The sequence below is a fragment of the Lagopus leucura genome, unplaced genomic scaffold (assembly GCF_019238085.1).
Source record: "Lagopus leucura isolate 7727_CA_CO unplaced genomic scaffold, USGS_WTPT01 140-8_obj-0_obj, whole genome shotgun sequence".
Lineage (NCBI taxonomy): Eukaryota > Metazoa > Chordata > Aves > Galliformes > Phasianidae > Lagopus > Lagopus leucura.
This window is the reverse complement of record NW_024964148.1, coordinates 9,300-25,061: the sequence shown is the minus strand read 5'-3', so window position 1 is coordinate 25,061 and position 15,762 is coordinate 9,300. Positions and strand designations below refer to the sequence as shown.

The following is a 15,762-nucleotide window of genomic DNA, read 5'->3' as shown; positions in this document are numbered from 1 at the left end:
GGCTCTCCTTTGCATTCACAAGCAATCAGATACATCATTTGGACCTGCAGGTCCCAGCTGCCCCCCGGGGATCTGCGCCATCAATTATTTCCTAATCTTATCTAAGCTGTCTCTTGCTTCCCCCCCCCAACCCCGTGTGCCTTTCCCTCCCACCTCCCCCTCCCTCTGCTGTACTTTGTACCCTCTGACAGCACCGCTTCCCCCCCTCCAGCCCTTCTCTTTGATCGTAGGAAGAAGCAATTGATCCTCCTTATCTTTATTGTGGTAGAGACATTCCCAGCGCTGCCCTTAATTAAATTCCTCTTCATTTTCATCCCTCAGCCTTCTCTTTCTCCCAACCCCAGACACGTATTTATTTTCAAATGTGCAATTAAATTATTAGATGGGCCACGAGCAGAAGGGGAGCTGCGTGCAGTGGGGCTGTGCTCCATCCACGCTGTCCCCATCCTCATGGGGGGGGGGAGGCAATGGGGGGCAAACCTGTTGCTTTTCTTCTGCTCTCTGCCCCTGGGTTGGGCTGCTGGGTGATGTGAGCTCTGAGATCCATTGGCACTGTGACGTACCCCATGTTGTGGCCAATGGATGCCGATGTGAATTTGGGGCAGGCTGAGCCCCAGTCTCCAGATGCAGGCAGCAGCACTGAGAGAGAGAAACCTGCAGCCCATTGGGGTTGCGCTCATCCCACGGAGGAGCAGAACCAACAGAAGATGCATTGCAGCAGCCTGGAAATCAGTTCCCATCAAGCACACAGTGCTTTGGGGTGGCCCCAACTGCTGCTCCCAGCAGAGCTGCAGGAGCTCACGGGGAGATTTTGGGTTTACAAGCTGCAGCTTTAACTACAGTGACTTAGAGGAAATGGGGCTTTGCTGAGTGCTTTTGGCTGCCTCCCCTCCGCTGCTTCATTTCCCCCCATCTCTGCCTCTCATCCCCTTTAACATCCCCATAGCACAGGACAGGCACTGCGAGGCTCTGGAGGTGCTTGAAATCGAAATGCTGGGTGGTGGGGAGGGAATGTGGGCTCAGCAATGAGCCCCCACAGCTCCCATCAGAGAGCCAAGGGAGGCTGCAGGCAGGGAGAGGCAGAGATGGCACCGGCACCAGGCAGGGGAGGGAGGCAGGAATGGCACAGGGGCAGCAGGATGGGCTCATAGGCTCCTGGTGGTGCCCACAGTGATGGCACTGTCACCAGACACGATGCCGTTGTCACCGACCCACACTGCTGCCAGCAGGTGAGATCCCAGCACCCTGCAGCCGCTGGCTGTGGCTCCTCTCTGTGCTGCCCCAAGCCTTTCCGCTCGGAAATTTTTCCTCCAGACACTTTGACCTCAGGGGTAGCGAGTATTTTTCATGTAGATCAGTCGAAATTCCCCTGGAGACAGCGCAGGAATGCAAAGCATGTTATCCTTGGTACCAGCTCTTTCTTTTTACAGCCTAAGCTTGGCCAAGCCGGCAGGCAGGGGGAGGGGATGTCTGGGGTCCCGTTGGCTTTCCCATTGCTGGGGCCAGCCACCCTCCCGGGGGGGGGCCCCCCCCCCCCCCCCTCTCCTCCTACTCCTCTGGAGGAAGGCTGCTGAGCCAGGAGAGCTGAGGACAGGGGCTGTGTTGGGCTTTGCAGCAGGACCCGTGGCCATGACCCCCTTATGGGATCAGTGGTGGCATCTGCACCAGTGTCCCATGAGAAGGAGCAAGGCAATGCACCCCAAAATGCAGGCAGGTGCTCAGCAGCTCCTCCTCTCCTTGGGGCAGAGAGGCAATATGACACAGTGGGGACATTTGGGAACTCCACCAGCAAACACATTATTTTATTGTCCACGACTCGTGCAGCTGGGAACCTGACAGCATAATGTGAGCGAGATAAATCACCGCCTTATCCATCTCCATTAAGTGCAATTACCCCCTTGGATACCAAGCCAATGTATGACAACTACTTCTCCCCATGCTGAAGAGCGATCCCACGTGAGGCAGGGGGAGACAGCAAGGCATGGGCTGCAGGATGGCCCTGGTTGCAATGCTATACCCAAAGGAAGAGCTGCTCCCACTGCTCCCACTGCCCCCCGGGTTCCCAAGCCCACTTCCTCATCCAGCTCCCAGTAGCAGACTGGCAGCCCAGCTGCTGCAATTACATAAAATGCAATTAGCAAGGCAGCCGAGGGAGGCCTGAATGGCATTAAGGAATTCCTCCCCAGCTGACGTCAAAGCTTCACCTCTCCTCCCTCTGGCACAAAGGGGGCTCTTATGAGCCTCTCCAGCCCTGCTTGGAGAATGTGAGTCCTCAGGGAGCCCCAAGCTGTGCTTGGTGTGTTGGAATTGTCCCAGTAGCTGTTGTCACTGCAGTGCCCAGCTCCACGTGCTGGGATTTCTGCCTCTCCCCTCACTGGGAATGGTGGTGGGAGTCCGGACCTGGGGGCATGAGGATGCTGGAGGGGCACTGGGGTTCTCTGCTCCTGCTGTCCCCAGGTTGAGGATGGGGATAGGGTGGTTCAGGTGGGCTCACAGCTTTGTTATGTGGGATGTCAGCAGGACGCGTGGTGGTCTCCAGCTCTGAGAGGTGGAAAGGATGGTGCTGGCGCTTTCCAGGGCTCCCTGCTGCCCCCAGCAAGCCTCTAAAGATGGTTCCTAGCAGCTCTGCAAAACCAGCGTGCCCTAAACAGCAGAACGGCATTCTGGGGGCTTTTCTACCTCCCTCAAAGCTGTGCTCATCCCTGGACCCCACTGAGCACCGTATCCACCGCAGCTGCTCCTTTCCCCCACCAGCTGCAGAGCTTATGGGGCTCCTACCCCAAAACCTCGTCCTCCTGTCTCTGCAGCGGGCAGGAACGGGTTAAGGCGCTAATTAGGATGAGGGACACCGCCCGGCCCCAGCGCCCATAGGGGGGGTTGTTTCAGATCCCCTCCCCATCTTCTCTCCGCCTCCTCTCTTCTTTACGGCTGCCGGGAGCCCTCCAGTGGCCGCAGCTCCGGAGCCATCCCTGGTGTGGGGCTCGGATGGGGTACCGGGCATCTCCAGCTCTCTGTATGGGGCTGCCGCTTCCCTGGGCAGGGACAACGGTTAACAGGTAATGAACGTGCGGATGCAGGCGGGCAGCGGTGGTGGGCAAGCAGAGGTATCGATGCCTGTGTCTGGCAGTGTGGTGATAGGGCAGCAGCCAGGAAGATGCAAGGGAGGGAGAAGGGGTGAGGCAGGGGAGACCCCCAGTGTGGGGTGGGGAACTTGTAGGGGAAGGTCTGGGGGGGTGCTAAGGTATGTGGGAGGCACAAAGAGGGGGTAAATGGTGACTGAGCCTGAAGGCAGCGCCCTCGTCTGGGGTAAAATAACAGCCAGTAGGCTTGGAGGATGTGTAAGAATGGGGTCCATCCATGCACCCAGCCCTTGGTGCTGCCAGGACCCTCCTCCCCCCAGGGCCCCACTGCCCGCCTCCCCCCTCCGTGTTGGCTCAGCTGCCTGCTCTGATCAATCCATTGCCTTTCCAGGTCACTGCAAGCAGCTGAAACCCAACCTGCTGCTTGCCCCTCCAGCTGTCCTCTCCTCCACTTCACCCTGATGCATTCAGGCTGGTACCTACCTGGTGGCCAAAATACTCCCAGCTGTGCCCAGGTCAGAAGCGATGCACCCCTCCCCGGGACCCCGTGCCCCAAAGCAGCCCTGCACGTGGGGCTGCAGAGCAGGACAGCTGCTAAAGGCCAAATTCTCAGCTGAGGCAAACTGGTTCAGTGCCTCCGAAGTTGTGGAGTTGCACCCATTTGCACCAGAAGAGGATCTGACTGTGGATAGATCTTAATATATATTTATATATATATATATGTATGTGTGTGTGTGTGTAGATATATTACATAAATATATAGGTATGAAATAATTTAAGAAACATCCAAGACTGCATGCTGTGCTCTTGTGTAGGGCTGGGGAGGCGGCTGCCCACCTCCCCTGGCGCTACCAGCTTTGATTCACAAATGGAAACAAGAGTCTTGAATTAACTTAAAAACCGCACACACACACGCACACACAACACATTGCAGAGGCTGGAAAACTCAGTGGCGTGATGCTGGGAAGTCTGGGTGTCCCTGAAGAGATCAGATCAATTGAAGCCAAAGGAAGGGGCAATAAATAAATGAGGGGAAACCAATAGAGGGGGGTCTCGTTGGGTGCCGGTGCTGATGCTGTTTGTGGCGTTGGGTCTGCGTGGGGATGGCACCGCAGCCCTGCTCTGCCCCTGGTCCTGGTGATGGGGTTGGAGAAGCTGGTGAGACGTGTGTCCTGCTGTGAGCTCGCTGGGAGCAGTGATGCTTGCCTTGGACCTGCTTCCTCCTTTGCCACGTGCTTTGCTTCAGCTCCATCTTTTTGCCGTCTTTCAGATTGAAAGGGAAAAGCCAGCCCTGGTGACTCCTCTCTGTACAGGAACTTCTCCCAGAGCTGGGTTTGCTCCAGCTCAATCCTCTCTACCAACAACCCTGAGGTGGGCTCTGCAGACCTTCCTACTGACTTTCAGAACAGAGCAACGTTTAAAAACAAACAAATAAAAAAAAACCATCCAAACTCTCCCCCTAGAAAAACCCAACACCGCTTACATTACCAATTTCATCCCAAACTCCCCCACCCTGAGCATCCCACAGGACCGACTTCACCGTGCTCCGAGCGACCGCAGCTGACTGAGGGCCAGGAAAGCAACCAAAGAGTGCACAAAGAAATGACCAAAGGCTCCAGAGCGCCGTCCCTTCCCGCTCACTCCTCCATTGGGAAATGGAAAAAACCCCTGTGCTGCGGATCAGCTGGGGAGCAGGACGTGCTCCAGAAAGTAGGTGATGGAGTCCCAGTGTTTCCAGAGGAAGAAAAGGAAGAGGACGAGCAGGGCGGTGCTGAGGATGCGCATGCGGGTCTTCATAAGCGGTGTGATGAAGTTGGCGATGGTGGAGACGAAGACGAGCAGCACGGCCATCAGAGCCAGGATGACATTGATGAATTTGCCCAGCAGTGCCCGGGCGTTGGCGTTCTCCACTCCTTCCAGCTGCACCACTTGCTGTTGCTGCTGCTGAAGCTCCAGCTTGGTCACCCGCGTCAGGCAGGATTCCACTGCTTCCTGCAGGGTGCAGTTGTGTTATTTAGCCCAGTTGAGGGCTTTGGGGATTTGCTCTGTGCAAGGTGTTGCTTGCTGTAGCTCTGCTATGTGCACAAACCTATTATGATGGTGATGGGTGGTAGAAATGGGTTTCCCTCTGTGAATCTGTGCCCTGTTTGTGCTGGGAATGGCCTCTGTACCATGGGTACCTACCCAAACTGGGATAGCAGGGCTGATGTTACCCCAAGTGTAGACAATTCCACCCTGAGCCTTGCATGGCTGTGAGCAGCTGGGGATTTTAAGGCAGCAGGGACTTCCTGGGGCACAGACAGCATTCTGGGGACACAGCTTCTTGCTGAGACAACATCACAGCAAGGACCCAATCTGGATGGGGCTAACAGCTGGAAAAAGGGCTCCCTTTGTCCCTCCCTCCATTGCCCCCAGGGTCCCTTTCTGGCCCCCTTGGTGGAGGGTGCAATGTGAGGCTGAGCCCTGGTGCTCCCCTACCTGGATGTCCCGTGCCCTCTCATAGGACTGGTAGGCCACCTTTTCCTCCATGCTCGCCAGCTCCTGTTTCAGGTTGGTCATTTCATTCTGGTGCAGCTCAGTGAGGTCGTTCAGCTGCTCCTCCAGGCGTTCATACCTGTGTGTGGGGGCAGAGGGGCACTGGCATTGGAGGGACACCCCCCTCTTCCCCCCCCGCCCAGAACCACAACCCTTGGATCCACCTCCCTCCTGCCTGGGGCTGATGACGGTAACGTACCTCCTGATCCTCTGTGGTGCAGCTCCCACCATCCCCAGTGTGCGGGGCTCGGTCACAAGCCCAGGAAGGTTCCCTCATGGTCCCCTAAAGCCACCCTGGGTGACGCACATTGCCCCCCCCCCCACTCTCAGCCCTATACCTGTAGCGTTCCTCTTGCAAACACTGCGTCATGTAGGTGTAATCCCGCTGCAGCTGTGCCTTGAGGTCCTCCATGGAGTCCTCCAGGTGCGACTGGCTGTCCTTGATCTCCCGCAGCTCCTCCAGGATGGTGTCAAAATTGCTGTGATGGCCTTCCAACGTGTTGGATTTGGGGCTTCCCAACCCACCGGGACCGGCCCCAGAATTGCTGCCACCAGCTGACCCCGAGGTGGCACTGGAGCACTCATCATCACTGCCATACTTGGGGCTGGAAACCAACGTGGCACTACCGCTGAGCGCCCGCGAGGCCTCCTCGGGGTGTCCATCATCCAACGTGTCCTTCAGGTGGGCGATGTTGTCTGCGCTGCCGAATTTATTGCGGATTAAGCTGGCAAATTCCCGAGGCTTGGACACCACTGCGGTGTGGGTGGCCTGAGACAGCCCTGAGAGCCCTCCTTTGACACCCTCCACCACGCCACCACCAAATCCACTGATGCTGGAACGGACGTTTGCCCCGACGTCCTTGAGACCTTGGTGCATGTCCCGGAAGACATCTTTGGGCTGTCGGGATGGGCCGTTTTGCTCGATCTCCTTCAGCTTTTTGTGGTAGTGCTCGAGCTTCTTGTGCAGCTGCGCGATGGTCTGCGCCGATTTCTGGTTCTTCTTCTCAAAGACCTGCTTGATGCGCGACGCCTGCTGCTTGTCCGCGTTGTTGGCCAGCTTCAGGTACTCGGCCACGTTGTCGTCACGAGCTTCCTGCTCGATCTTGATCTGCTCTGTGATCTTGAGGATCTTTTGGTGCAGGTGCTCGATGGCTGCCTTGGTCCTGTGGGGGTCTGGAGTGCCATCGGGGACGTCCAGGCAGATGGGGCCGTCGGTGTCACCGTGGCCGGTGGTGGAGGGCAGCCCAAGCGTGGCCACGTCCCCCTTATCCAGCTGTGGGCAGAGGATATTAGGAGAGGTAGGTTGGATATCAGGAAACATTTCTTCTCGGTAAGAGAGGTGATGCATTGGCATCGGGTTGGGAAGGTGGGGGAGTCACCGTCCCTGGAGGTGCTCAAGAAAAGGGTGGATGTTGCATTGAGTGATGTGGTGGGGATGGGTTGAGGGTGGACTTGGGGATTCTAGAGGTCTCCCCAACCTCAATGAGACATGAGGGCAGAGCTCAGCAGGGTGAGGCCCTGAGTGGGGGGAGCCTCAGCGCCACGGAGTGATGGGCAGGGAGGAAAGAGCAAGAGAATCTAACCAGAATAGGAAAGAGCAGGAGAATAGCTAACCAGAAGTTGGATTATTTTTCTTTCTGTCCGCTCAAGCATTTTTCCAGCCGTGGAATCATTCAGGTATGAAAAGACCACTAAGGGCATCAAGTCTAGCCATCAACCCAGCTGGTTGGGTGCAGGTGGAATCCCAGTCAGAGGGCACAGACATAACTGATGGTTGTCCAGGGTTGGTTTGGGCTCTTAGCAAAGAATATGCAGTGCTGGGAACCAGCTCTGTGCTGGGGAAAGCAGTGAGGAGCTGAAATGGAAACCCCTCATCTGAACTCCCATCAGAGCAGGGACTGTGCAACCCAGTGGTCGCCTGCTGGGACCTGCAGGCACACAACAGTCTCCATTTAAAGATGGAAAAATTGAGGAGTTGGGAGAGAGAGAACCACCTTCCTGAGGCTGGGCTTCAAACACCCACAGAGCCTGGACCCCAGGCCAGCAACCCCCAGCCCCCAGTATGCTGCTTCACCACTCAAAAATCATCATTCCTCCCAGCTTCTACGTGCAGATTCCTATGCAAATCTCAACGGTTGTATAAATGGCTCCTGGCTTCTAATTAAGAGCTGCTTGAAAGTTAAATACTGTTGGCAGACCTGAATAATTTCTCATTTCCATCACATTTTCCCCGAGTGACCCTTTAATAGGGATAACGCCGCGAGATCATTACTTAGGAGTGTTTTATCACTGGGAAATGCCTCGTGCAGGAGGGAGGAATGTTCTCAAGGTGCTGCTTATCGAGGTTCCTGTCTGTGGCAAGTGCTGAGCCGGGCTCAAGCAGCAGGGAAATGCTCTCCTCTTGTTTTCATGTCCCTCCCTTGCTGTGGACACAGAGCCAGGGGCTATGCCTGTCCTAGTGCCCAGCATGGGATTTGCAGGGCTTTATATAAGGCATGGCTCGTGCTTGCTGGAGACCACCCAGGGGCACTGGTTCTCATCATAAGGGTCTTCTTGCAGTGCTTTCTGTAGTTAACACAGATAACTACAAGCTCTGTGCAGCCCCCAGCCCCTAGGCTGGGCTTTTCTTATCTCTCTGTTACAGGGGAAAGGTACTCAAGGATGCAAGCAAAGGGAAAAACAAACAGCCCCTGCCTGCTTCCAGGGCAGAGCTGCACGTAGCTCCATCCCTTTTGGATCGGCATTTTCCAAAAAGAACCCTGGGCTTGATGCTCCCCTTCAGTCCAGGGGAAGGTTTTGCTTTTGGTTCTTATGGCCAGGAAGAAGTGGGAGGCAGCAGGAAGCAGGCTGTTACCCCAGATGTCCCATTTATAGACAGCAAAGGACAAAAAAACAGCAGTGGAAAAAGAAAAGCAGCCCTGGAGCAGCCGGAACAGGAAACATGAAAGGGAGAAGTGGCTCAAACTTCTATGAAATGTGGTGTTATCACAGCAGAGCCTCCAGTTCCCTTTATCCTGGAGCTGAATTTGTGTTGTTTCCATGCATGTACCCCTGTGAAATGCTTGCAGGCTTTGAGTGGAGGGAGGTGGGGAGCCCCAGCTGCTCCACCCAGGAGCTTTGGAGAAACAGGAGGAGGTTTGGGAATCGCTGATCCCAGTCCTGAAAACGGCCTCAGTGGGGTCTGACCTCGTGCAATGCTGAGCTCCTGCAAATCCCATCTCTGGGATTTATTGGGGGGAGCCTCTTTGGGAGCACAGGGATGGTGGCACAGCGCTGATGCTGCCCAATGTGCTGCTGTGGTCGGGGCAAAATCCCCCAAGACCACAAGAAAGCTCTGCCCTATCTCAGACACAGGGCAGAACCATGTGAGAGCCACATCAGGTTATTGCTCTGAAAGTGGCAACAACAACAACAAAAAGACAATACAGATCTCTGCAGCATTAACAGGCAGTGCCTGCTAAATCCCAGCCAGCCTAAATGACTGTGCAGCAGATTTAGCAGGGGGATTAGCAGCAGCCACACTTTCCCTACATGCAGTAAAACCTTCTGGTAAGCACGCTGAAATGAAACCGTCCATCTCCCATGCTTGTTTTCCAGGCAGGCTGGAGGGGGGAGCTGATGTGGGATGCGGGAGGAATGCAGGATGAGAGGAGGAAAATTATTCTTATCACCAGAGTTCAGCCCGGGAGAGCTGAGATATGCAAAAGGCTCAAGTTAATAAGCTGAGCAAACAGTGCTTGGAGGGCCACGGCCGGGCACAATTATGCAATGCTGGTTTGTTTGCTGCTGCAGGTTTGATGGAGGAAAGCCCAGGTAGAAGGCGAGGAGCCCAGGGCCACAGCTGTGTCCCCAGCAAAGGGCTTTGGGTCACCCAGCGGGGCTGCAAGGGATTCAAACCCATTTTAAGAAATTGCACAACGATCACAGAGTTCAGAAGATAGCTCTCGGGACACTTACTCATGCTCCAAACTATTTTGGTTTCCATATGCTGCAACCTATTAGGAAGCATGGGAGATGAGCTAATGCCACGTGGCTGTGGAGAGGTCGATTTTTGGGTAGTCGTTAATGAAGTGTAGCTGTCCCCATGGCCCCTCTCCCCCCGGGGGGCTCAGAGCAAAGCAGAATTCAGTGCAGATCTTTCTTGTGAGCTGCTTGCTGCCATTAGCCTGGCATTATATAGGATGTCCCCAGCCCCTTCCCATCCCCATGTAGGTTCCCAGCCCCATGCCGTGCATATCAGAGCCACTATTCCCACCCCAGGCATTGAAACCAGAAGGAGAAGCCCTGACTCACACCTCCCACTTTCCTTCCAAGCCTGCAGCAGGGACTGGAGCAGGAGCCCCGTGCCCTCTTTGCTTTGTCCCATGCCCTCTGCACCCTGCCTGCTGGCTGCCACCAACCCCATACAGACAGAGGGGACAGCAGCAGCTGCCTCTGTTCATTTCCCAGCCTGACAGTAATTTTTCTTACAGATAATCAGAAGCATATTAAGGGTTTCAGCTCCCAGTGGAGCTTCCCACCCTGTCGCTCTGGCACAGCTCACCCCTTGGTCTCCACGCATTGAGTATTCACGTCTGGATCCCGCTGTCAGCACCAGAAATGAGATCTCTTTGCCCACCCTCCCCAAACCCAATCCCAAACCAAACCCAAACCTGATCACCACGGCACCTACCTCCATCTCCAGCAGATTCGGATCCCCCAGGGCTACTCGGCGCGGGCTGCTCGGCTGCATCCCCACTGCGATGCCATGGCAGGGGTCAGCCCAGGGGGTACTCAGGGACTGCCCGGGGGGGGGGGGGGGGGGGGCGGGGGGGGGCTCAGGGGCAGTGCGTCCCCCAGCAGAGCCCCCAGCCCGGGTGCAGGGCTGCAGCCCCCCGTGTAGAGCCGTCCCCGCAGCCCTGTGAGCTTCCCAAGCGCTCAGGCAGCATCGGGGCTGAGCTGAGCTGTGTGCTGCCGGATTGCCGACTCAGTAAATCCTTCCGAGCTGTTTACAGCTCTACTCTGACTGTAGCTTTCAGGGCTGTAATGCAGAAACAGCCCTCATCCCTCCAGCGGGATACGCACGCCGCCTCCAGCCCTGCACGTTGCCTGTGCCCCACTGCGGGGTGTTGTGACGGGCACTGAGCGCCCACGCTGTCACACACCAGGATGCTGAGCCTGGGAAAAGCCAAGCGGAGGCACAAAGTAGAACTCCGGATGGGAAACTATGCATGGGAAAATCCCAGCCAAGCCACTGAGCGCTCGGTAGCCCGGCAGCAGCTCTGCTCACAGTTGGGATGCTTTGATCCTCACTGCACCATGAAGATCTCTGTGGGGGTGTTACTCATGGGAATGGTGGTAATGACACCTCTGCGTTCCCACCTGCATGCTCAGCACCCGCAGCTCTGTGTTCCCACTGTGGGAACTGCTGGGGTCTCTCCCTGCCTTCGCACCGTGTGCTCAGGGCTCGCTGTGCACGGCGATGCAGGAGTGCAGCTTGCTCCTTAGAGTGGCACATTTCGGGATAAATATATGCTTGTGAGCCTCAGAGCTGTACTTTTAGCACGCCAGGAAGAAAGCTTGCAGCAAGCACACGGGGGACATCACACCCCCAGTGTCACACTGATGCTGGGGAGCTCTGCTTGTTACCTATTGCTGACGTTCTGGAAGTGGGGAAGCAACACCTATGCTGGGGGCATGCAAAGAAGCAGCCACAGTACAGTGATGTGGACACAGACCTCAGTGCAACACCTGAGGGCTGCAGGGAGAGCCAGCCACCAGCCCCAGAGGTGCCAAAATCCACCTCCAAAAGGCCACAGTGGGGAGCAGCCATCTGTGTTAGCTCCATTCGGTGCAATAGAGAGCGATGGGGAGCTTGCACTGAGTGCTGCAGCCTCTGCCATGGCACGGAGCAGCCGAGCCGCCTACGTGCCAGCTCCAGGTATTTGATACTTCGCTTTGTCTCTTAACTGTGATTCCCTCATGTGCAATTAAAAAGCTATTAAATGTCACGGCTGCAAAGCGAGCGGAGCGGCAGCAAAGCTCGGGTACTGCAGCAGCTGGTGGCAGCCTGGAGTCACCAGTCCCTGCATTTTGCTGGAGTCAAAGCCAAGGTTCTGGGCAAGGAAAATGACCTGCAGCTTGGATAAGCTGCTCCCAGTGCTGGGCTCTGCTCTGTGCTGGCTGAGCATAAATATGGATGGTAGGCTGAATGGGAGAGGTTGGGCTGCAGCGCTCTGGTTTGCTTCTTTTTCAGTAAAAGGCATAAAGACAACAGCTTAGGAAGTCTCTTCTGCCACACATTTAATTGTACAGGCCGGAGCAGTGAGCTGATCGTGACCTAGATACATGCTTAATGGGGAGGGCTGTGCTGTTCCCACAGCTGAGACACGCAGACTGCCCTGAGCACTGCTTGCCATCGCCTCCCATCACCTCTCAGGCTGTCCCCACATCTGTCCATGCCCATGCATGGATACCACCACCAGCTCGGAGCTGCTCTGGGTGCAGACGTGGGTTCTGACAGGGCAATGATAAGGACAGCTGCAGATGGAGCAAGCAGGGGACATGGAGGCAGCAGCTGCTCTGAGACACGGATGCATTTCCAGTGCTGCTGGACCCAGCGCATCCCCCTGCACCAGCACCGTACATCACAGTGCACCAGAAACTGGAGCAGCCTGACATGAGCAGATCTGTGATGTGCAGCTGCCAAAGCACAGTTCAATACCTCTAATTAAACACCAAGGGTAGAAGCAGGATGAGGGTCCTGCTCACAGTGCACGGCACAATGCTCAGGGCATCTCCAGCCAGGCTGGCAGGCAGTTGGATGAGGTGGTGCTGGAGGTCAAGGAGCAGATGGCTGAACTCATCCCAACAGCTCTGGGGCTGGGAGCAGTGCTGGAGGGAACTGCTCAATCCCCAAACCACAGCTTGCATGGCTCTGCAGGGACCCTGTGTGCCATAAACCCCAGTGGGTGCTTCCTACATCAACAGTCCCCACATTTCTCAGGTCTGCCCTCTCCAGATTCTGTTGGCATATCTCTCTTGCCCTCATCATGCTGTGAGCCTGCATGAGCAAGCCCCTGCCCACACACCCTGCACAGCAGCAGCAGATTCTAACCCAATTCACACAGAAGGGCACAGAGTCCTCCAAAAAGCACCAATTCCCCCGTAAGTTAAAACCCCCAGGAGCAGAAAGCTCAGGTCAGATAATCCCATGAGCATCCCAAGCCTTGCACTGGGTACCACCCTGCAGCCCTGCACACCCCGAGATCCTGGCTTAGAGGAGCAGATGGGGGGTACTTACAAAGACACCCAGGAGAGAATTTAAGAGCAATATCCTCTTCCCAGGACAGGAGTCAGGAGGGTGTGGATCTTGCATGAGGATGCCCTGCTCACTCCTGCCAAGTGTCAGATCCTCTCCCTCTGCCATGGCTGCAGTTAAGGAGTCCAAGGGGCAGAGAAAGGCGCAGTGGGATTTGCAGCAGAGGCTCTGCGAGGCTGAGAAGCAGCCAAGAACAGGCGGCACAGGCTGGTGAGAGGGGAGGGAGCCTGGGGGAGAGGCAACAGCCTGGGAACGGGGTGCAGGGAACAGCAAAGGAACCACGTGGAAACGTGGTGGCACTGGGGCACTGGGGATGTGCTCCTGCCCTGCACAGAGATGGGTCCTTGGGGTCATGGGGATGTGTCCTCACCCTGCTTTGAGCATCTCTGCTTTCCCCATGCAGTGCCACTGCAGTAGGTCCCAATAGGGCAGTCCTGCAGTCCCTGGGCACATGTCACAGCGGCCCTGGACATCAATCACATGTGAGGAACAAATGGCCAGGACAATTCAGTGACCATCCCCCGCAGCTACAGTTATTTGGGGCCATGTCTAAGCTTGGAGAATTTAGGGGAAAATTAGTTTATGGGAGAGAGGAACGCCGGGAGCTCCGGGAATGGTGCTGCCACTTCCTCTGCTGGGTCAGGAAGTGCTAAAGCTGCCTGTACTGCAAGGTTTCGGTGCTGCTGGCAGATGGAGGAGGTGGAGGCAGCAGGGTCAGGAGTCCCAGGGCAGGACCATGGTTTGCTCACCCTGACTCAGCCCCCAGGAGCCCCATTCTGCTCCCAACCCTCGCCCACCCCCCGCTGCCCTGGGGGGTCCCCGTGACAGCCGGACCCCACGCAGCATGTGCTCAGCATTGCTGCTTGTCAGTGAGCAGGAGCTGGGGGTGGGCTGGAAACAACAGCCATATGTCAGAGAAGGCTGAGTGAGGAACACGATGTTTTCTGCTAGGGGGTGAATCAGTACGAGAGCCTGATCATCTTCTCCTGAATTAATTAAACAGCAATCCGGCGTATCTGTGCTTTCAGAACTGCTCTTCCCTGCTCCTCAAAGCACCGATGGGGATCCCAAACCCTCAGCAGCCCCCCCCGTTGCCCAGAACACCCAGTGCTACCGCGTCCCCTCCTGCAGCAGGAAGAAGGATACTCAATCAGCACTGTGGAGCCAAACCTTCCTACCAGCAAGCTCCTGGCACCAGGGCATCTTCTGCTGAAGCTGGGCTCGGGCTGTGCTCTCCCTGCGTCCCTCTGTCCGTCCCAATTATCGACTGACACAAGTTCTGAGTAACCAGAGCCGTAAGAGGCACAAAACCCATCCCCTCCCCTCCCTGAAACCCAATGCGGATGGATGCCAGCGGTGCTGGGCCAGCCAGGAATGGGCGCTGAACTTTGCCTGAGTGCCCCACGGGGCGAAGGCTGAGCCATCCCTGCTGCTGTGCCCTGAGCCCCCCAACACCTCCCTTTGTCCCCAGCCCAGTGATGGCCGTGGGGTGCACGCTCAGTGTCTCCTGATACAGCCACCGTGACAGCTATATTGAGCAGGGATGAGCCCTGCTCTGCATCCGCTGCCTCTGGGGACAGCAGGGATTGAGCTGCAACGACTGACCACCCCCACAAGGCTGGGGAACACCTCCATGGTGCGGGGAGGGGAGCAGCGGGCACGGCATCAGGGCTGGCAGCCTATAAATAAGCGAGGCTCGTCTCCCTTCGGTAACCATCCCAAGGCTGACATGTACGAGCCCCAGCTGCCTCCGTCCCACCGCTGTCTCATGGAAGAAGCATCCGGACCGGGGCCGCAGCGATGGCAGCTGGTGCTGTCACTTGCCGGGGGAAGACGAGGGCAGCGGGCACGGAGCCCGCCTGTGGGGTGCGGTGTGGGTCCGCAACGGGGCGAATGGGGCTGAGCGCTGCCACTCGCCTCCCCCTGCGTCACGGCGCTGGCACAGTCAGACAGACAGACGGCCGGGCGGACGCACCGCCCCGGCATCGCGCTGCGGTAACGCTGCCCTCTAACGGTCGCATTCCGCTCCACGTCCCCTCCGGTCCCCTCAGCTTTTTGATTTTGGGGGCTCACCTGGACATGAACCATCCCGCACGCCCCGCAGGCTTCCACGCAGCTCCCCGGCAGCAACGTGCAAAGGGTCCCGCGGCTGCTCCGTCCCGACTCCGTCCTTCGCTGCGGGGATGGGGAGGGGGACGGGGACGAGGGTCCCCCTGGGATGCTCTGCTCCGCCAGCGCTGGCTCTCAGCCCGCCCCACTGCTGGGGGAATAGCAGCCCGGGGACCTGCAGCCACCAGCTCCGTGGCCGTAATCCTCCTGTCTGCCTCCCCCCGTGCGCTGGCGGGTCACCAGGGGAGGGGATTAGGGAGATAAGGGGAAAGCTCTGCAGCACGTTCCCATTGCCTGCCCGTGCCCCAACCGTCCCCCTGCCACTGCCCCATGTGCCACCATGTCCCCAGCTGGCACGTCCTCACGTGAAACACCGAGCAGCAGATCCAGCACCAGCATTAATGAACACCCCAACATGCTGTCCTGCTTTGGCTGAGGCAGCAAGCTGTGAAATCCAGCAGTGCTCCCAGGTATTTGCATCTGCATCCCCAGGAAGGGGCTCCCGCAGCCTAAGGGCTCTTTGGTGGTAAAGATCCCTTTTAGGGCACAATTTAGAGGTCAGACAGTTGGGCTAGATGATCTCTGATGGTCCCTTCCAACTGAATTTCTCCTCTCCTCCCCTCTCCTTTCTCTTCCCTTTTATTCTCCTCATTCCCTTCTCTTCCCTTCCATTCTGTCCTGTCCTGTCCTGTCCTATCCTATCCTATCCTATCCTATCCTATCCTATCCTATCCTATC

General features: G+C 56.9%; 1 protein-coding gene across 5 annotated transcripts in view; it reads right to left on the bottom strand.

Annotated features, from left to right (window-relative positions):
- Positions 1–3,840: 3,840 nt before the first annotated feature.
- The window catches only part of TMCC2 (transmembrane and coiled-coil domain family 2), a 20,235-nt gene continuing 8,313 nt past the window's right edge, over positions 3,841–15,762 (bottom strand). The window contains exons 1-5 of one of the 5 annotated variants that reach the window (XM_042891874.1): positions 14,062–14,197; positions 12,898–13,019; positions 5,954–6,888; positions 5,559–5,694; positions 3,841–5,072 (exon numbers count right to left, since the gene is read on the bottom strand). In XM_042891874.1, coding sequence (XP_042747808.1) covers positions 4,761–5,072; positions 5,559–5,694; positions 5,954–6,888; positions 12,898–12,972 — 1,458 coding nt within the window. In that variant the 5' untranslated portion in view covers positions 12,973–13,019; positions 14,062–14,197 and the 3' untranslated portion in view covers positions 3,841–4,760. Of the gene's footprint in view, positions 5,073–5,558; positions 5,695–5,953; positions 6,889–10,287; positions 10,353–12,897; positions 13,718–14,061; positions 14,198–15,762 lie in introns of those variants that run through there. The other 4 variants (XM_042891873.1, XM_042891875.1, XM_042891871.1 and 1 more) reach the window with 4 other exon arrangements.